Source organism: Micromys minutus (genome assembly GCF_963924665.1).
Source record: "Micromys minutus genome assembly, chromosome: 6".
Classification (NCBI taxonomy): Eukaryota; Metazoa; Chordata; class Mammalia; order Rodentia; family Muridae; genus Micromys; species Micromys minutus.
The window spans coordinates 29,866,915-29,888,809 of NC_137975.1; the positions used below are offsets into that span (position 1 = coordinate 29,866,915).

At 41.4% G+C, this 21,895-nt stretch overlaps 2 protein-coding genes across 3 annotated transcripts in view; both read left to right on the plus strand.

The window, feature by feature from the left end:
* Positions 1-530: 530 nt before the first annotated feature.
* The window catches only part of DENND1B (DENN domain containing 1B), a 213,453-nt gene continuing 192,088 nt past the window's right edge, over positions 531-21,895 (plus strand). For both annotated transcript variants that reach the window (XR_013975047.1, XM_080917652.1), the window contains exons 1-2: positions 531-646; positions 2,880-2,944. Coding sequence is in view for 1 of the 2 variants with exons in the window: in XM_080917652.1 (XP_080773778.1) it covers positions 630-646; positions 2,880-2,944 (82 nt within the window). In the remaining variant the exon portion in view is untranslated. The remainder of the gene's footprint in view (positions 647-2,879; positions 2,945-21,895) is intronic.
* Positions 8,047-9,045, plus strand: LOC308421287 (TM2 domain-containing protein 1-like). Its single transcript, XM_080917600.1, has one exon. The coding sequence runs from the start codon at positions 8,090-8,092 to the stop codon at positions 8,714-8,716; it is 627 nt and encodes a 208-aa protein (XP_080773726.1). The 5' UTR covers positions 8,047-8,089; the 3' UTR covers positions 8,717-9,045.

A 21,895-nucleotide genomic window follows, 5' to 3' on the forward strand; every position in this document is an offset into this window, starting at 1 on the left:
GACCCTCTAGGGGGGCATGCCACTGTGCGTTCAAAAGTTAAGTCCCTGGCTGTGCGTCAGCGGCTGCGGCCGGAATGTGTTTCCCATCTGTGCAGGCAACTGGAGCCCATCGGTGAGCTGTCTGGCAGAGCGGTTCAGCAGGTGCAGAAGTCTGAGGACATTCCTGAATCAGGAGGGGGCGGCTCTGGGTTTTCGGAGAGCTCTACCCGGGGCCACCGGCCGGAGGGAGGCCGGAGCCTCCGCTTGGGCTCCCACTTTGCAATGAAAGGGAGTCGTGATGTGGGAGCCCGGGGGAGCTTTTCCAGGACGGTGGCAGCAGGAACCCGTGCCCGGGACAGCCGGAGGGCAGGTCCCGCCCGGGGGCCGCGCGGCCAGGTGCAGCCGCAGGGCGCGTCCCCGCGCGCCCCCTCCCCCTCCCGCCGACTTCCTGGTTCGCCGAAGGTGGCGGAGCCGCCGCCGGCCGGGTCGCGGGGAACGAGAGGCGGGGGCGGGGGCGGCGTCGCCGCGGTGCTGTCCCCGCGAGGCCGCGGAGGGCGCCGTGGGCCGGCCGCCGCTCTGAGCAGCGCGTCCCGGACGGCGTGCGGGCGTGCGGGCGCGGGGCGACGGCGGCCCCGCAGCGACATGTGAGCATGGACCGCAGGACCAGGTGAGCGGCGGCGGCGGGGCCCAGGCTTCCGCGGCCCCGGGTGCGGCCTGCCCCGGGACGACTCGCTGCGGGGCGGTCGGCGCTAGGCCGCAAAGCCTGCCCGCCCGGCGACCCGGCTTCCCCGGGCCGGGTGGGCCGTGCGCCGCGGCGGCGGGCGGGCGGCTGTGCGAGCCGTGGTTAGGAAACCGCTCCCCCGGCGTGAGGCTCGCCGGTGCTCCCTTTAGGCTGATTTTCCACGGTGGCCCGAGACGGTTTCTGATCCTTTGCCTTCGTCTAAAATGAAAGCGGGGCGTTTGTTTCTGCAGCCGCCCTCTGAGCTGCTTTCACAGTCGCGTATGCACCTAAGGTGGCTCTTCACCATTGGCCATTTTACTTGTAGGGAGTAGGTAAGAAGCAATTTGAATAACGGTGGAGGAAGCTCTGCTTGGAAATGCCTTAGACATAGGCGTTTGCTGGTTTTCTCTGGAAACTTTACTTTGGGAAATCTCGTCTTTTTTGACCGCCCCCTCCCCTTCCGTTCTACATCACTGGGTATTAGAACCACCGTGAAAGGCCCTGTAGATTGTGGAGAAGTATAACCCAGCCAGTATTTGATTATTCCAAGAAGACTTCTAAGTATCTTATGAAAGTAGAAACCTCACACAAGTTAGAATATTTCCTTTAATGTTTGGCAACATAGAGGTCAGGGTGATTTAAAAAAAAAAAGGACAACTTACTCTTTGGACAATTAATTGTACTATGAGGGTACTAAAAGTAAAATTGACAGAGCCCATTTTGTGCTCACGACCAAGTTAATAGCGGGTGGGATGCGGAGGTTGAGAAGGGGATATTTGTAAATTAATTTGTATGGCTTGTCTTTCCTCCCAGTTCAAAAGAATGTCATGCAATATATGTATGTGTGTGTGCGTGTGTGTGTCTATGTAGATATTTAAAATCAACGTTTGTTTAGAAGTGAGAGGTAGTATTAGTATCTTAAGAAAGTATATATTTAAAAAGCCAGCGTACAAAGGCACTAGTCTTATCAGAAGTAGTTGAAATATACATCCTCACTTTTGTGCATTGTGATGTCTTTTCCTTTGACAGTCCCCCTGCCTCTCCCCCCACTATGGTCAAACCGAAGGTTTCAATCAGTCTAGGGCAGATACTGTGTACTGGGGAGCCACATCCCCAGACTTAATCTTATACCTTTGATGGAAAGAGACATTCCAATATCTAATTTTTCTTTGCTTTAAGTATCTCAGTATACTTCAGTCTGCCTTTTGAAATGTAGCAAATAAATAGGTCAAACGTGTAGTGTGAGGAATTAGGAAGAGGGAAGAAAAACCAAACTAGTAACTTCTAAAGGAAGTGAAACAAACTTTGTGTACCCTGTGGAGGGTTTTATGAGGAGTCCAATGGCCAAATTCCTTAAAAATAATTGATATAAGGAATATAATTTTTGTTAGGTTTTGTTTCCTTGGAGTGTGTGAACAGCTCTCTTAGTCCGAGCATGCTCAAGTACAATAAAGAACATCTCAGGAAAGCAAAATGTACCATCTATAGAGCACTGTCAGAGTCTGGAAATCAGCACTCGGGTTTCCATCTTCTGTGTTGGAGCAGGTCCTCTGGAGAGAGCAGGACAGCCTGTGTTAGATCTGTGCTGGCCTGAGAAGAGGCTTAAGGGTGTACTGGCTTTACGGTTTGATTCAGTAGGGTGAAAGCACTACTCCACAACATTCGTTTCTATATTGGTTTGCTGCTTCTCTGTGAGATGGGCAGGGTGAGAAAGCATTCTTACAGCTGACGTACTTTGCCCCCTGGGTTCAGAACTCCAAAGTCTGAACTGTAACTGTCATCGAACTGATAAAACATTTTCATTTATATTTCTGCTACGTAGTCAGGGAGTGTCACAGAATATGCTGAGGCAGGACCAGGATTAGGCTTTAGAGGTGGTGGTGCACTCTGGAGGCAGAGGCAGGCAGATCTCTGAGTTCTAGGCCAGCCTGGTCTACAGAGTGAGTTCCAGGAAAAGAAAGGGTACACAGAGAAGCCCTGTCCCAAACAAACAAAGAAGCAAACAAAAAAGTCAGTAAATTATAGGGATGGTATTTTTAGCATGAACAGGCTCTGGGTCCAATCCTTAGCACCACAAAGTCCCACATGTATGAAAACATCTTTGTGTAGAAGCTTTATGGATAATGGCTGTTTTCTGTGCTAAGTAAATATGGCTTTTCTTTTTTTTTTTTAATTTTAGGGAAAATCCAGAAAGAACTTTTGACTTGGTATTGAAAGTGAAGTGTCATGCCTCTGAAAATGAAGGTATGTGTGTTTCTTTACTCCTAAAGTGATCGAATGTGTCAAAAATGAGTGTTAATACTGTGCTCCTCTCGAGCGTGATAGTATCAGGAACCTGATAGTGCCAGATGTCTCTTCTAGTATCTCAAATTGCTAGTGATAAAGTAGATGCCAGGTTCTTTGCTCTGGGGTTGCAGAAATCACGGATGTTATCTGTGCAGCTTAGATTTCAACTTACAGCTCAGTGTTATTCCCTGTTGACAAAACTGTCCTTGTTCGTGGTGGGAGGCATGCCTTTTCATCTCCTTTCATCTGTATTTGAAAAGTCAGCGCCATTAAATAGAAAATAACACAAATTCTCACGCTAGTTCCAAAGGGGCCTTCACCAGTCCCTCCCTCCCGCTGTTTCTGGATCACAGTGTGTAGACTGAGTAGCCTCTTCGATCAGGTTTATTCCAGTTGCACAGCACTCAGGGAGGTATACAGTGGGTGGCATAACTTGGGAGGCTTTCACGGTCAGATCTGTACACTTCTATGGACAGGCAAATAGTTGCTTTTTAAAGGGTTGTGACTTTTGTCCAGTTTCATCACTTTTGCCATAGCAGCTTTGTGTTTAGGGTGGCGTGTCAGTCAGAGACGAAGGGACATCTCCTTTTGCTTATTTTGCGCATGGGTATGCATGTCTTCATCGCTGTTTGTAGTACATGGCTCGTTAGTAGGATACTTAGCCCCAAATAACAAGGCCATTAAGTGTGGGGGTTTTGTGGAAACCAGTTAGCCATCCTGAAGCCTGGGAGGAAAGTTTCTGACACTCTTAGTTCCAAGGCTAGTCAGTAATTACATACTCTTAAGTAATTTGGCTCTGCACACCTTAAATAGAGGAGCCCAGCCCAGCCCAGCCCCGCCCAGTTGTGGTGAAGCAGGCATGGCTAATTTTAGGTAGGAAATCATATACATTCTTGGCTTCAGCGTGCTTCATTTCTGATCTGCTGGAACTATAGCTCTGATCGGGTTTGCCAGCTAGTAAGAACTCTTAAGCTTCTAAGGATCCTCTTCCAGTTAGAGAAATCAGCTTTGTTGCCCTTTACATGGTAAAGTCTGTCCACTTGTGTTCTCCCCAGGCACAGCCATATCCCATGTGCACTTTGGGAATGTTAAACTGAACACACACACACACACACACACACACACACACCTCTATATGTTATACAACAGGAAAGGTTGTGGACTCTTTATCAATGTAATTGTGCATTCTTCAGGTCACAAAGCAGTCCTCCAAAAGAACGAAACTGCTCCACAGAACAAGGGGTTTAGAGAACACGAGGCCTTCGTGCAAGGGCTCCGTGACTTTGTCCTTGCTTCCTCCCTTGCTCCTTCTGCTTTTTTATGACCGGTTATTCCAGTGTACAGCTGTCACTGACTTCTTTTATTGCCATCTCGACTTGAGGCTGCTGGAAAATCAACGTTTCCAGAGACATCTTCATTTGTGCTTGAGCAGTTTATATGGTCTGGTGAAGTTGGAACTATAGATGGGCAAGATAAACAGTTTTAGCTTCTCTGCAAGCTGGTCAGTCTATTCCTTGTGTCTTGTGGTGTGTGTGTCCCATCTGTGAGTGCTAGCACACGCTTGCAAGTAGCGTGTGTGTAGAGGTTGGAGGGGAAGTTCTAGTGTTGGCTCTTAAGTTCCACCTTATTTGTGACAGGTTCTCTGTTGTTCACAGCTTTTGTGTATACCACCAGGCTAGCTGCCCTTGAGTTCCAGGGTGGGCTTGGGAAGGTTGTCTGTATCCACCTCATGCCTCCCCTCCTGGAGCTGGGACTACATATGTGTACCACCTCACTGAACCTGAGTTAGGGAAATCCGAACGTAGGTCTTAACATGTGTGAGACAAGCTTCTTACCTACTGGTCCATCTTCCTAACTTAGGCAGTTGTCAGAACTACCCCAAATCAACCCCTCCCCATTCCCCAACTTGCATATTGTTAGATATTGAACTTAGTGCTGCACACTTGGCACACACACTCTGGAAGTCCGAACCACTGAGCTGGAGCCTGAGCATTCTAGCTTTCTACTGGACGGCAGCTTCTAAAAATTTAAAACTTTCTTCTTCTTCTTTTTTTTTTTTTCTGATACTGTTTCTTACTATCTCATTACTGTAGCTCAGGCTGGCCTCAAACTTAACGATTTTTGTTCTTCAACTTCCTGGGTGCTGAGATTGAGGTATGCCACTGCACCTGGTTTGAAGGCTTCCTTTAAAGCTACATTCAGCCACATGAAAAACATTACCTTTTGCTCCTTCATTGATGCTTTAAGTTATAAAAACATAATGAATATTTTAGGTTCTGTGAAGCTACAGTCTTTTATGTCCTAAAAAGTCATGGTGCCTATGACTAAGTGGGCTCTTGATTATTTTATGCCACATTCAGAGATCCGATGTGTCTATAATCTCTTAGTAATCACCTTTTTTATTGGTAAACATATAAAGGGAAATATGTGAAAATTCTTTGAAAAGTATTAGAATATTACTTTTTTAACTGTCAATACTTGTCTGTTTTAACAAGACCTTGGGATGTATTTTGGCTTGTTTGAAAGTTTGTTGCATTATTCTGATCAACTTGGAGACTAAGCCATGTAAATTTGGATGCTTTTACAAATGGCCTTGAGACTATAGGCATTTGACTGTCTATATAAGAGGAATGCCATCTGATGAGTCATCTGCTCTTCTTATGAAATTAGAGTCCTATCACTGAAGGCTGATAGCTTGTGGTTCCTAGATGACTATCAGCAGACCCTGGAAGCCTCCTGTTCTGAATATGACTGCAGGTGGAGGAGGAGGGGACTTTGGCTTTTATGACTCTTTAAAGCCAGAAGTTCTCTTTGCTAACATTCCTGAGAACTGTCTTGTTGAACCTCAGTGGCCAGAGTTTTATGGCTCCGGCCATTGCTTAGGAGGACATCATTGACCCTGTAGGGATGGAGGGCTGTGACCAGGTTGTGATTGGCCTGCTGAAGAATTCTTTGTAAAGTTTGTTGAGAACATCACTTTGTTCTTTTGATGGCGTATTTCATCAAATAGAAAATGTGCCCTGGGTAAACATCTTTACTCTTCATGTCAAAATGTTTGACTTTCTCATTCAGGTTTTCATCACATATATGGTCAGAAATAAGATTAAAAATACATTTATGTCTCTTTATGTGAGTGTGTGTGTGTGCATATTGGTGTCTATAGAAGTCAGAAGAGGGTTAGGAAGCTCCTGGAGCCGGAGTTCTAGGTGATTGGGAGCCACTTGGCCTGGGTACTGGACCTGACCTTGAGTCCTGGAAGAGCAGCGAATGCTATTAGGGACTCACTTCTGTTCCCAGAGATAAGTCACTAACTGCTTTGCTTCATCTGGACTTGATTAGTTGGTGAACTACAGCTTGACATATGGCATCTTCATCTAGTCTGTTGCTGTCTGCACTTGCTTCAAGGCATTTCATTCTCATTTCTGCACACAACACCTTTTAGACTACTGCAAAATAAGCTAGTTTTGTTTGGACTCTACAGATCTGAAGCTTGCTGTGTGAGGAACTGGTGATGGCTCTCTGTTCTGTCCCCAGTTAATAGAGTTGTTTCTGGTAATGTTTTCATGTTGGCTTTGGCCTCTTAAATGGAGACTTTGATGGCAAGACAGTCTTCCAGTAGCTTGTATTCCAGTGTGCAGGGCCACAGTTTAGATCTAATGCTGTTCTTGGTGGCTCTCCAAGCTCATTGCTCTTGCCACTGCCCCCAGCCCCCACAAAGGCAGGAAAGTAGAGAGCAGAGATGGCCTTCTTGCTACAGCTCTAATAACAAAACTTAGGCTCCTCTGCAGCACAGAAGTGAAAACTAACTCTTCCTTAGTCGCAGATGCCGTTTCGAAGGCTTTCTTTTTTGGCTTGAGGATTCTTCTCTCTCTGTCCTCCTGTCCTTCCATCCGTGTGGCTAGCTGACTGTAAGAAGCAGCAGCAGTTAATGTTTATGGAGTGTTTACTTGAAGCCAAGCACAAGTCTGTAGATTAAAAAAACTGTACTAGGTTCTTAAGTCTTGCAAAAATCTTAAGGGATAGGAAGTGATGCTCTCAGGAAGAAATTAAAAGCCCAGAAAAGTTAAGAAATATGTCTGAAGTAGTATCTCCATGCCCCAAGTTTAATTACTTTTCCATTGCTGCGGCCTCTGATTATAACATGAGGGCCCAGAGTTTTAATGATGTGTACTATAGGTCATCTAAAACTAATACTGTGTGTTTTCTAAAGTTAATAAATTAGTTCTAGTTCCTCTTAGAGCAGTTACTAAACTTTTCCTTGTATAATTTTATGGACTGAGGAGATTGGATGCCTCCTCTTCATTTATAATGCTTATGTCTTCAAATTCATGTTTTTGATCTAACACTTCTAGTTATTAGCAATTTCAAACAGATACTCAGCAAGCTTTGTTTACTGTATTCCTATGTTGTTATCTGGATTATTTCTCTGAGGATCAAGGCCCTTTACTATAGGGTTTTCATCTTAATTTCCTTTGATGAGATCTCCAAGTTGGTATTGAATTATCTACTTTTTCAATCCCCAGCTCCTGTTAATAGTATGACAGTATTCATTTTCTTAAATCAGAATTGTAAGTTGAATAATTTTTACTTTTCTTCATACCTTTGGTAAGAAGGCCTTTAATAACCTGCATTTCATTATTTTTTCTCAATAGCGTGATGATATAGTTTGCTGAATATAGCATTTTGGGACTTAACTGTGTTCATAAAGAGTTTAATATAGTCATATATAGTTATAGAGGTAGCTTATTTGTTTACCTTCTAGAAAATTCTTCACGAACCACATTAGTTATTTTTCTTCAGAGAAAGTGCACCATAGAATTTGACATCCTTAGTGAATATTGAATGAAAAAGTGTATCAGTTGGATTTAGGTTAGTGCTGGCCATTGGACAAGCAGATGCTGATTCATTTAATTCAGAGAGCTGCTTGTGGAAGTTATTTTAAATACAGCTGGTTTTGTAGAACAATTTTAAACACAAACTAACATGACAGTAGCGGGAACACTAGTGAATGTAAAAAGAAAGAAAGAAATGGAAAGAAAACAAAATGAGTGGTCTTGGGTTTTCTCACCAAATTAAAAAAAAAAAGAATTGGTCGTGCCCAACATGGCGGCCGCCTGGCCCGCGGGTCGGGCTTCCCCAGCGGCGGGGCCTCCGGGCCTCCTCCGCATTCTGTGGCTCTTGACGGTCGCCGCGGGACATTGTGGGACTGCTGCCTCCAGCGCTGTCGGGGGCGAGGAGACGCCCAAGTGTGAGGACCTCAGAGTGGGACAATATATTTGTAAAGAACCAAAAATAAATGATGCTACTCAAGAACCAGTTAATTGTACAAACTACACGGCTCATGTTCAATGTTTTCCAGCACCCAATATAACTTGTAAGGATTTGAGTGGAAATGAAACACATTTTACTGGAAATGAAGTTGGTTTTCTCAAGCCCATATCTTGCCGAAATGTGAACGGCTATTCCTACAAAGTGGCAGTTGCGTTATCTCTTTTTTTGGGATGGCTGGGAGCAGATCGATTTTACCTCGGATATCCTGCCTTAGGCTTGTTAAAGTTTTGCACCGTAGGATTTTGCGGAATTGGGAGCCTAATTGATTTCATTCTTATTTCAATGCAGATTGTTGGCCCTTCAGATGGAAGTAGTTACATCATAGACTATTATGGAACCAGACTGACAAGGCTCAGCATTACTAATGAGACATTCAGAAAGACACAGTTGTTTCCATAGTGTTTAAAAGGAGGACCAGATCTGAGCTTCCCTGATTTCAATCAAGAGCCCTGTGTGTGGAATTCCAGATTTTCCTTTTCCTTTAGTATCACTTTATGGGTTCTAGATGATGTTTTGACGTGTGCTCAACCTTGATTTGTTGATTTAGTTAAAATATACTATTCCTAGATTTATTTAATACTCTCTTAAGATCAGTATACTACTTTTCGTGGGCTTCTGTCTCCATGAGACAGCTAGTCTGTCACTGTTACTGTTGTGTTACTGTCATGTCCCTTACACATCACTTGTCATTTTTATTTGTGAAAAATAAAAAGATAACTTATTCACGTTTAAAAAAAAAAAAGAATTAAAGAAAAGGGCAAGGCATCATGGCTGCTCCTAGGTATGGTGGAGGAGTAAGCTTATTGTAGATATGTGTGAGACTGTAGTTAGAGAGCTGCAGGGCGGGGGAGCCCAGGGTGCTGTACCACATGGGGATAGCCAGGAGGACCCTGTCACTGGTAGGGGCTGAGTAATGCAGGGAGAATCAGGAGGCCAGCCTCCACTTTCCTGTGTTCAGTAGGAGCCTCAGCCATTTGTTTGAAACCTAACAGAAATATAAATGTATATAGTGGGCATTGCATTATCTCCTGCATTCTCGTATTCTACTATATAGTGAGACCACATCTCAGAGTCACACGCACACTATGAACATACTGTGATGTACACTGTGCTTAGGTTTCTCAGGTCAAGTCCTCATGCTTCTCTTCTCGCATCACCGGAATCCAGTCAGCCCAGGAAGTAGAATTGCTAGTGGGGATGCACACTGAAGTGCTCTAGGAGATCGACGTTATCGGCCATCATTAAATTCTGCTGGTCAAATGTTCTTAGGATACCAGTTGCAACATCCTTAGCACACAGTCCGAGGTGACTCCTTGTTTTCGAATTTTGATGGTCCCCACTGCGATGCAGAGCCCCAGGTCCCCTGACTGTGTTCACCGTCTGTGCTCTTAGGTGGGGCCTTTGCGGAGCTGGTGCAGCGCAGCAGTATGTTAGGCTTTTCTCAGAATACTTTCCCTAGATTCTCAAGGTGATATGTTCTTAGAATACTTGTGGCAATAGTCTGAACCTGGGAGATTTTTCTTATGTTTTCTTGCTGTTTCCTGTCTTTCCTTCAAATACGTGTGTTTATTTTGTGAGTCTGAAGCAATATTTATCTACTGTGGTATACATTTTAATACTTTAAGCACATAAGATTCTTGTGTTGTAAGATTGAAGTGAGGTTTCAGGCAAAGTGGGGCACTATTTGTATAAAACGTCAGGATAAGTTGATTTATTTCAGATAGCAATTAATTTTATCTATAGAAGAATGTATATTAGTTCTTATTTGTGTAATGAGCCAGTCATCGGCCTAGTGAAAATTTTCCCATAGTGGCCCTGGATTGAATTTTGAGAGGTCTTTGTTTAGGAGGCTGGAGCTCAGCAGTATGGTCCTGACTAGTATGTGTGAGGCCCTGGATGATGTTAGTGCTCAGGACAGACTGAATCAGGGAACTTGCAGTTTCTAGGAGGGAAGTTGCTCTGTTGTTTTAACAGTTGTGAGCCTCCCTCTTCTGTGGGGCAGTGGGGCAGTTGCCTGCTGCCCAGTGATGTGTCAATCCCAAGCACTTTGTTGTAAAATTACCCAGCTGCTCCCCCAACTCTTCAAATGACACATCAGGTGGGCGGGTGTTATTTTAGGGACTTATATGAGTAAATTTACAGTGAGGTGTGAACAACTGATAGACAGCCCTCAAGGGAACATTGTAAATTTAAAGAAAGCCTTGTAAACTCAGACTAAGTGAAAAGATACAGTCTATGGCTGGATATTTAGGGCAAGTATATTTAGACTATGTGTGTAATAAATTAATTAAAATTTGTTATATGTGTAGCATTTCTAGTTAACAAAATAAATCTGTAGCATCATAAAGACCCTTAATTATGTGCTTATTTACCTGATTAGACTTTAAAGTTAGATGTTTTATAGAAATACTGATAAAATAATATTTAGCATTTCTAATGTCAGGAAATACACCAAGTGTCTATGTATCCATATTATTTTTACTATAATTATAAGAGATAGAGGCTTATTCTTTTCAGGAAGATAAATGGAGGCTGAGAAAGGTTAAATTATTTCCCCAATATCCACAGCTTCAAGAGGTAGGACTGGGATTTGAACCTGTTTCTGTGATGTGGAGCCCAAGCTCTTAACCATTAGGTTTCTCCTAAATCTGTTCTTCCACTCTCACACTCGTGAGATAGTTCACCTATGTTTATAAAGCCAGGCATTTTTGAAAATCCCTTAATAATTCTAAGTTTGGCTGCAATTATATTATTATTAATTATTATTTAATTTTAAAATTGCACTTTTTATCATTTTGCGTGCATGTGGACATGTATGCGGACATGCATGCTTACACTGTGGCATGCGTGTGACGAAGGTCAGAGGACAATCTGCAAGCACATTTACTCACGGAGCCATCCCACTGTCTCAGAGCTATGTTACGGTATTTCTACAAACAAGGTTGTGGGAAGATGTGTCTAAGCACCATGCAAATGTTTAGCTTTCTCATTCATTTCAGTGAGCTTTTCCATGTGCCTGTTATGAGTCAGGCACAGATAAAAAGGTGGCATTGTTGAATGGGGTGTGTCACTTCCAAATTGTAATGATGCAGTAAAGGCTGTGGTATGTAGCAGTAGCATATGAAGTCACCCCCCTACACACACACACACACACACACACACACACACACACACTTGTTTTGTGTGCGAGTCTAAGGACAGTGCTGCTGTGAGGTGACAGAGGGTGTGGTTATTAGACGTTTGGTGGCAGGTGATTATCCTTCCTCAGATTATTTTGAGTTTTCCTGTTTAAACTCTTGTGAATCTTCTGAGGAGATAGACGGCTTTTGGTATGAACACATCTAATACTCCTTTGGGGGATTGAGTGACCCTCTCACAGGGGTCATCAGATATTTACATTACAAACTTCTTCACATAGCAAAATTACAATTAAGGAGTAACAACGGAATAATCTTATGGCTGGGGTCATTGCAACGTGAGAAACCATTAAAGGCACACAGTATTTTCTCTGAGCTAAAGAGAAAAACCAAGGACTCCTTCCTGCTAGTGTAGTGCATCCTGTCTTGATTGGCGCTACTGGTTCTTACGGGCGCCTCTGTGTGGACCGTGAGTTGACTACTAGGAAAGCACTTGTTGAACTGTCTCAAGATTATTACTTTAGTGTATTGTTTTGTAGCAGTGCTGGGGTTGAGCCCCACACTGAACCATATCCCCAGCCTCTGGGCTGGTAAAGGCATGGAAATCCTCAGCTGGTACTGAGGATTTACTAGTGGCTGATCATTGACCATTAAACTTGCTTTCTTTAAACACACATAGTTTTGTAAAACTAAGCTACAGAATTTAAAAACAGTACAAACAAGTTTATGAATAATATAGGTCACTGACATCCTGAGCGTTGCCACTACTTGTCAGCTGTTGAAGTCAACCGCCTGTCTCACTTGAGACCTTGGGAAGGCATATGTATGTGCATGGTGTTCAGAATTACTTGGCAAATTATCTCGTGTTATTGAAGTGAAATTAGAATAAGATTGTCTTGTACTCCTCAAGCCTAGTAGAGATTTTGAAATCTTTTTTAAAATGTCAATGTAAAAGACTTTGAAAGCTTGCAGATTTCTATCATCACATCAAATGGGTGTTCCATATAAGACATTTGAAAAGTACAACTGTTGAGAAACCACAGACTGAGACTTGGTAGGCAGAAATGATAAAGATCAGACAAGGCCCTTCCTCTTTCAGTTCCTTCTTATTTGTCACTTGAACCTGTTTAAAAAGAAAAGCACATAGTTACCAGTGTACTGTCTTCAGTGGTCATCTGCTTCATGTGTGTGCTTCCAAAAATTAGTCATTTCAGAAGAAGATATTTCTGGGGTTGGTAGAAGAAACTGAACTCATATAAGGGTGTGTTTGCTCATCATATTTGCAAGTAATTACAGTCAGGCAGGCTTAGAGCTTTGTTCCCTGAGTAGCTGTAAAACAGAGCTGACTACTGCTGTCTTACACTCATTTAGGCTCTAACATTAGTTGGGTTTAGACTGTACCAACTAATTCAGGTTTGTGTGCGCTTGTAAAGATTTATTATTTCTAGTTATGTGTATGTGTGTGCCTGTGATGGGTGTATGCACAGGAATGCAGGTGCCTGAGGGGACACCTCATAGAGATGCTGGGACCTGAGCTCTAGTCCTAGGCAATAGGGCTCAACCCTATAGGTGTGATTTAATGCTTAGGAACAACACTTATCTTCAGGGTCTATGTATTGTTACTCCCGAGATAATATGCATAAAAATGCTTTAGAAAGGAATTAGAAATAGTTCTTTTTAGTATTTCATGTCCCATGGAATTGTTTTTAAAGATTTTGAAAAATTTAGTCTTTTTCTATAAGTCAAATAGTATTTCTTTAATAGTTGTAAAGCATTTAATGGGCTTAACTTGTTTGGATTAGTAGACTTATCACTTTTACTATTTATCTGTGTTATCGTGTATATATGTGTGTGTGTGTGTATACATGTGTATATACATTTTATTACCACAGAGGACTTACACTCTAGGTTTGGGGACATTATTGTGTGGCTGATGTGCAGCTTCATGATGACTAGCTGCATTGCTATCTTCACAGTAAGGCAGCATTTTATTAAGACTGTATGCTTACTGTGAACAGATCCAGAGCTAACAAAGAAATATAGCCTGGGAGTTGATAGGAAAAATTATAACATTATTTTAATTATATAATTAAAAAATTATAATACTTAATGGGAATCATAGTATTGGTAGTGATAAATTGAATGCTTATCCTAATAATAGTAACATTAACACTTTTTACATGTTTGGACACGGGATTCAAATATATAAATATTTGTCTGATTTCAGTCTCACAGTTAAAGACATAGTTTAATCGATAGCATTCTTTGTACATGGTATCATTTTGCTGAGGATGGCCTGTGTGGCTGTCCATAATCCTTTGTGGCTGCCATGCCTCTGATGACACCACCTCTGACCAGGAGCATGGTGTTGGCCAAGTCCGTTGACTTTTATTGCTTTCACCTTTGTACTTGTGAAACCTTTGCATGGCATATTCGGTTTTTATGAGACTCAAGTATATAGCTGTGGAGAAGAGTTTTGTAAATTGTGCTGCTAAGCATTAGAAAAGAGAACTGTTTCTTTGGTTGCTAAGCTCTGTGGTGGTGATCTGTGTTCAGAGTCTAATCACTTGAATAAGAACTGTCAACCTGGAGGAGGGACAGCTTAACGGAAGTCTGTGACTGGCTTCTTTCACCTCCTCTGTCTAGTGTGTGGAAGCCTCAGGGGCAGGCTGGTGAAGGCTCTGAGCTGTTCTGAGCTCAGAAGCCAGGCTCCTGTTCCAAGGGAAATTCTGCAGAGAAGTCTGCACTGTCATAGTGATAGCACCAGATAAGCTGGCTTGGGTTTCAGGCGCCCTTCCTCCCTTCCCCTTCCCTTCTGTCCCTCCCCTCCTCTCTTTTCCCTGTTTCTAGCACTGGGGAAACGGTCCTGGGCCTTGCTCATGCTAGGGACATGTCTTCCACAGCGACACCTCCATCAGAACATGCCTTTCTGGGTCCTCTCCCCTTCCCCTCAAAACCTTTACACAGGTGAACATCCTAGTAAGATGGAGTTTCTTATGTTTGCAAGTTTTCACATATTAACATTAACATTGAGAAGCTGAAAAGTTGTTGTGAGCAGTGTTGAGACTGAAGACAGTACACAACTATAGGAGTTCTCAGAGGGTCTCAACTGCAGGATCTAGAAAAATCAATACTAACAAGAGGTTATGAAATATCAGCCAGGGACCGTTTTGCATTCAGGGTTTTTCAAAAATTTGAATATTTTTATGTGTATGTGTATAAACTTTACTTATATATAAAATAATTGAGTATCATTTAAAATTTTAAATATACATATATTAAACATACATATACATACACATTCATTTTCATATATACATGCATGGTATCTGGGATTGGAACCAAAATTTAAAATAAGATTCAATTATTTATAGCTGAAGTTAATTTATAATAAATTACATATGTACATATATATATATAAATGATTGATTTTATATAAACATATGTATGCCTGTATACCCCCCCCCACACACACACATACACACACACACAGGTACACACAGCTTGTTTATACTGTTTGGTTTTTTGAGACAATGTCTCATTCTATAGCCTGAATTGACATGGAACTCTGTGTTTAAATCAGGCTAGCCTCAGACTCCAATGGTCCTTCTGTCTCAGTGCCCTAGTACTGGGGTCAGAGGCTTGAGGAGGTCAGAGGTGGAGTTTTCCATTTGTGATGTCATGTTGATGCTTGTGATGTCTGACTTTTCAGGGTTTATTCAGTTTTGGATTAGGAATGTCAGGTTGGACTGAAGTTCATCCTTAGAAAGACAGTAAATGCAAGCTTATCCACGAATGACATCACTTCTATTTATCTGGATTCATTTATAACTTTCTTGATTATGAAATTTAATTGGGGTCTAGGAATTGTCTTTGAAATAAGATTTTGTTAAATCATTGATATATGCCTTTTCTGTGGGTAATTTAATTTCATGGAGCTTATATTTGCTCCAAATATAATTTGCTTAAGATTGCATTCTTTGTGTAGTAGTCGTGGCTGTCCACCTGCCTCTGCCTCTCAAGTACTGGGATTAAAGGCATGCATTACCACCACCCAGTGAGTCTTTAAAATAAGAGCAATCAGAGTTTGTTCTCTTTTTATTATAAAGCTGCGAGGAGTAATAGAAATAGCAAAACACACACACACCTTTTAAACAGGAATTTTCATTGTAATTTAAGCAGGCACGTTCCTTTTAATATTCCTTTAATGTATGCTTATACAGTATAGATACATATTTAATATATATTGAGTTAATGTCACGGTATACCAGTGAGGACTTTTGATTTTAAATCTTGTACAGAAGAAAATTATAGGATTTAACAATGACAATAAAAATTAAGAATTATGAAGCTCCTTTGGCTTAACATTAGAATCTACAAAAGTAGGTGGTTATAATCAATTTGCTAATTATAATTGGCAAAACATTGTTTCTCTGTCATGTAGCTGCCTTCTTCAGGATAATCCTCATTATTTAATAAAATAACTGTCCTGGTCCTGTTGGTGACAAGTTTTCAGGTTTCCTAGATGTCTATAGAGCGGGTGTGAAACCTGACAGCTTGTAGTGGAGTTGGCCATCATGAAAATGTGGATCAGGACCTTCACGTGTCCTCTGCTGGACACATGTCCCAACTAGAGCCTGAAAGTGTTATTGAGACCCCACTGTTCCCTTCGGTTACTAGGTGGAGTAGTGCAGGGACTCTTGTGTCTCACCAGTGAGGTCATTTGGTAAGATGCCTGGACTCTGTGCTGTTTTTATCTTTTTGAGAACATCATTTCTTGTTTACATGTGTGAACAAAGCATGTTTTTTTTTTTTTTTTTTTTTTTTTTTTGGAAGAACGATTATTATTTCCTTAAGTGTAATTAATCCAGCAAAGCATATCATCTGCCCCACAGAGGTTGCTGGCATTTAAGCTTCTCAATCCTTCTTGCTTTGCTTTTGGTTTCCATTTCTCCTTCTACTCCATTCCCTCTGCTGATTGCATCTTCTCTTCCACCTTCAAGCTGGATGTATGTCATCTCCCGCCAGTGTGCTGGGAGGACACATTGCCTGTCTCCCACTTCAGTTACCTTCCTTATTCACTGCCATTCTGCCACTACAGGAATGTGTCTTGTCTTCAATGACCAGCTTGCTTTCCAGATATTCAAAGCATTATGTTGAAGTCTAAGTCTCAGTGGTACATTTGTTCCGTTGGTTGTTTATCTGCTGAACATATACACATGTCTCTGTTTTGTTAACTCATTTTAATTATACAAATATATTGACTTCACTGTGATGCTTCCATAATGCATAGATGATGTGAAGTTGGATGGTTAGGGAAATGGGAACAAGCTTGCATTTCCTGTACAGCCATTGACTCTGGAGGTAGTCAGGAGCTTCCCCACGCATGCACATTTCTGCTCAGAGCCATCATAGGTGCTACCCAGGAGCATACAGATGAGTGGCCAGCCCCAGGGTATTCCAGTAACCCAGGACTGTAGATGACCCGTGACAACAGTAAGGCTCTGCTTTTCCTTATTCCTGGATTATGGTATTGTCTGATGCTCTCTCTGAAGGCGTTTGAATGAGTATGTGCTAGTGGGTGATAATGCTCACCTTGCACTAATGTGTCCTCCAGCTCTGAAAGTGACATGGCTTTCTCTTTGGTTGTTTTGACATTACTACTCCCACTAAAATTTAGAAAAAATTTCCTAATAATTCACTTGATTTTCATGTCAACCATGTCATAGATATTAAAATTTTGAAGGAACTGAAGTGTATAAAGGTGAAATGACCTGATTCGCATAGATAACTGGGAAACTTAAGTTTTAAGATTTATTCTAATTTTAATGCACATAGATTCATATATTGAAAACTTGAGTAAATTATGAGTGGCCCAGATGAGTCACTTTAGTGACTTTAAATAGAATTAACTTGCTCTCAGATAGGTTGGTTATGAGTTCCTTATATTGCCTATGTGTATATGTTGATGTGTGAGTATAAATGCTCCTAATTTAGGCCCATCATATATAATTCAAATGAAATAAGAAGATAATAGGAAGGAACTAGAAGCCACTTTAAATGCTATTATATGAGAATGTCATGGTTAATGATCTTGTTATACCTTTATATGAATCTGTGTGAATATATGTGCGCATCTGTATTACACATCATAAATGAGCTCATCACTGACAGCTTAGTGTAGACGACTTTACAGTCCTGATTTGTATGTTTTGACACAGGGTCTCACTATATGGCTCTGGTTGGCTTGTAACTCTATATAGACAGCTTTCAGACTCAGAGATCTGCCTGACTCTGCTTCCTAAGTGCTCAAGCTCAAAGTGTGCACCATGCCTTGACTCCCTCTAGTTCTGAAAACAGACCGACTTGAGATTGAATTGTTCCTAGAATCCTATTGTTTGAGCCTACTATTAACATATTTCATGCTTGTGTATTGTTAGTTAATTTAAATAAATATTTAGGGATGTCAGTAAACTTTTAATATATGTTGGCTGCTTATCTCCTCACAAAAGTTATGCTCCTTTATTTTTGTGAGTTCTTTGAGAGTTTCGTATAATGTGCTTTGATCATATTCATCCCTGTCCCTCGACATTTTTCAAATCTAAGTCCTTTCATGTACTCAGCTTTATGTGTTGTTTTTGTTTTGTGTTGACCCATTCAGTTCGTGTTGCCCATTCTTGGATGTGTGGCCTTCCACTGCAGAGTGGCTGATTTACCAGCGTCTACACTTTTTAGAGAGAGCTGTTTCTTCCTCTCTCAGCAGCTAGCAATTGCTGTCATCAGCTTCACGGCCATGTAGGATTGTGTGTCCAGGTCCCCTTTCTTTGCATTCTGGGAGTTGGTCTGGCCTGGGCTCATTCAGGTTTTGTACATGTGTCATCCACTGCTTCAGGGATCAATACTCTTTCAGCCCCTTCTTTCCCAGGGAACCCTCGGAGGGGTGGGTAGATTGGTTTTTTGTTATTGGGTATGTTTTATTTACATTTCAAGTGTTATCCCCTTTCCCCATTCCCTCCCCACTCTCCCTGCTTCTATGAGGTACTCCCTTTAGGTCTGAGCATTCTGTAGTCTGCACCTTGGCCGGTTGTGGCTCACTGAGTTAGTCACCATTTACTGTGAACAGTGCGTCTCAAATGAAGGTAGAGGAATGCACTGGCCTTGGCTGTGACAATTTGTTACTAGGAGTTGGTTTGCTCTTGTGTCCATGTAGCAGGGCATGTGCCCCTGTCAGCAGTTCAAGGCTCTGTGCGTTCATTAGTGCTCGCAACCACACTAGCTTTCACCCCCTTGCTTTAGGAAATAAGCAAGATAGTCTACTTTAGAATGTAAAAGGACTTCAGGATTCTATTAGCGTTAAGTACTACTCAAGCAGATCAGACTATTTGATAGTGGTAATCTTTGACATTTTTAAAACAGTTCTTATAATTGTATGAACAAAACAGGTTATATTTATGAATACAAAAGGGATGTGAATTTGTTCTGAAGAACTTTAATATTGTTACATTATTTTCTAAATATACATTCATTCATTAAAGTCTAGTTAGGTAACATATACCATAGACTTTTTAAGTATAAATATTACTTTAAAATAGATTACATTTATGTGTATATGTTATATGAATGGATGCAGGCATGCCACGTCATGTATGGAGTTTGTTTTCTCCTTCCATCATAGGGGACCTGGGGATCAAACTTGGTTCATCAGGCTTTGGCAGCAAGCACCTCTATCTGCCAAGCCAGCTCAAAAATATTTTACTCTTTAGAGAAATTTAAAATTCATCAGGAAATAATGAGTGCCTCATAGGCTGAGTTTGAGACCTATGGGAAGTAGGTTTCCATACATCCGTGTCCCACAGATGTACAGTGACGGAGTGGCATGTGCTTTACTAGAAGCACTGGTTCTCCACGGACACAGCATCTTCTCACCTCACGTCTGCACAGACGTCATTGCTGCCTTCTAGTTATGCTTCACAGATTTGTCATGCTGTCTGTCCAGGGCCATAGCATGATGTTCTCATTGACCTGCTACGTACCCTCTATCACAGCATCACACACAGTGGTCCTCAGTCTCACAGTCTTACCTGTTCCTTCTGTTTAGCTTTCCTCGCAGTTCTGTGGGTCCTGAGAACTGAACTCAGGTCCTTTATGCTGCATGGCATACACTGCACTCATCTAGTCCCTCCCTAGCCCCAAATTAATCTGAACATTTCTGTTTTTGTTGCTTTTCACCAAAGATCAATTGAACACTAGGAAGAAATCAGATGTTTTGTGTGCCTCTGATAAAATTGTCTCATTACAATGACACCATAACTATAAAGAGATATTCAAGTTAATTGAATTAAATTAATATAACCATTTGAAACTAAAGGTCTATTTGCTGAACAACCTTAATTATGAATTCAATTTTTAAACAGATAAAATTTCAATTTTTTTGTATTTTTCTTGTGCAATTTTGGATAATTTGCATTTATTAAGGAGTTTTCTTCTTCACTTAATTCTAAAATTGGTTGGAACAAAGCTACTAACCAAATCCACCACGGCTCCCAGGGACTAAAACACCAATGCATGGAGAGACCCATGGCCCCAGGTGCATATGCAGCAGAGGACAGCATTTTCTGACATCAGTGGGAGGGGAGGCCTTTGGTCCAGCGAAGGTTTGTTTTCCCAGTGTAGGGGAACACCAAGGTGCTGAGGTGGAAGAGGATGGTTGGGAAAGGGAGCACCTTCATGGAGGCAATGGGAGGGGGAGGGGAGATGGGATTGTGGGAAAGGTATAACATCTGAAATGTAAATTCAGAGAATCTCCAATAAAATTTTTTTGGGGAAATAAAAGAAAAAAATAATTTCTTTTAATTTTTTAAATATTTATTTATTTTATGTATGTGAGTGCACTACATGAAGTTGCTCTCTTCAGACATACTGGAAGAAGGAATCAGATCCCACTACAGATGGCTATGAGCCACCATGTGGTTGCTGGGAATTGAACTGAGGACCTCTGGAAGAGCAGTCAGTGCTCTTAACTGCTGAGCCATTTCTCTAGTTTATTTTCAATTTTTTTTTGCAGGCACTGGAACTGGAAAGATCCAGTTTTCTTCCAAATTGATGATCTATATATTATCCCTGTCTTTTAATAGTGTGTCCTAGGTGCTAACCACCTTTATTGATATTTTCAAAACCAATTAAGGAACTGGTTTATTAAAAACAGTTATTTTAAAAATGTTTACATTTATTATTATTATCATAATTATATCTTTAATCTGTTTTTTACATTTTAGTCATTATTCCCCTTCTGATCCACCTTCTGACAGTTCCTCATCCCATTCCTCTTCTCCCATCTTCAAGAGGATGTTCCCCACCATCCCACCCAACATACCCCTTCCCTGAGGCCTTAAGTCTCTCAATGGTTAGGTGCATCTTCTCTCACTGAGGCCAGACCAGGCAGTCCTCTGCTGTATGTGTGTCAGGGCCTCATATCAGCTGGTGTATCCTGCCTGGTTGGTGGCTCGGCATCTGAGAGATCTCGGTGGGTGGGGGTGGGGTCCAGGTTAATTGAGACTGCTGGTCCTCTGCTTCTTCCAGCCTTTCCCTGATTAAATACAGAGTTCCCTGGCTTCTGTCCATTGGTTGGGTCTAAGTATGTGCATCTGGCTCTTTGAGCTGCTTGTTGGGCCTCTCGGAGGGTCACCATGCTAGACTCTTGTCTTCTGTAACTTAAACAGTTGTTTTAATCTGCTTCACTGTTTCCTGCTTGTTATTATTTTCTTCTCATATTTATTTTGAGTTTATTTTCCTTAGGGCTTCTTGATTTGGAAACTGAGAGCATTGACCTTAAATGTTATCTAATACAGTGGTTCTCAACCTTCCTAATGCTGCGATTCTTTAATACAGTTCCTCATGTTAGGTTAGTGACCCTAACCATAACATTGTTTTCACTAATTTCTAACTGTAATTATGCTACATTACTGAATTGTAATGTAAATATATGTGTTTTCTGGTGGTCTTAGGGGACCCTAGCGAAAGGGTCATTCAATACTCCCAAAGGGTTGCAACCCACAGGTTGAGAACCATTGGTCTAATACAGTGATAAATACATAAGCTCATTTTTAGGCAGTACTTCAACTACAAGCCATAAGTTTGGATATTTGCTTTTATTATATATGCTTATAAATATTTTCTAATTTCTACTGTCTTACTTTTAATATAGGCATTATTTAGAAATGTAGCATTTAATTTCCATTTTTCTGGTATATTATTATTGATTATACTTTTTCTTCTATTTTTTTAAATTTGAATTAGAGCATATACTCTATTATTAGTCCTCAAAAATGTATGTTCTACTTTATAGCTTCATAATGTGGCTTATCTTGGTGAAGATTCACTATGCCTTAACTAGGATTTATATCCTGAAGTTGTAGAGATTCCCTGGTGTATAAATGTCAGT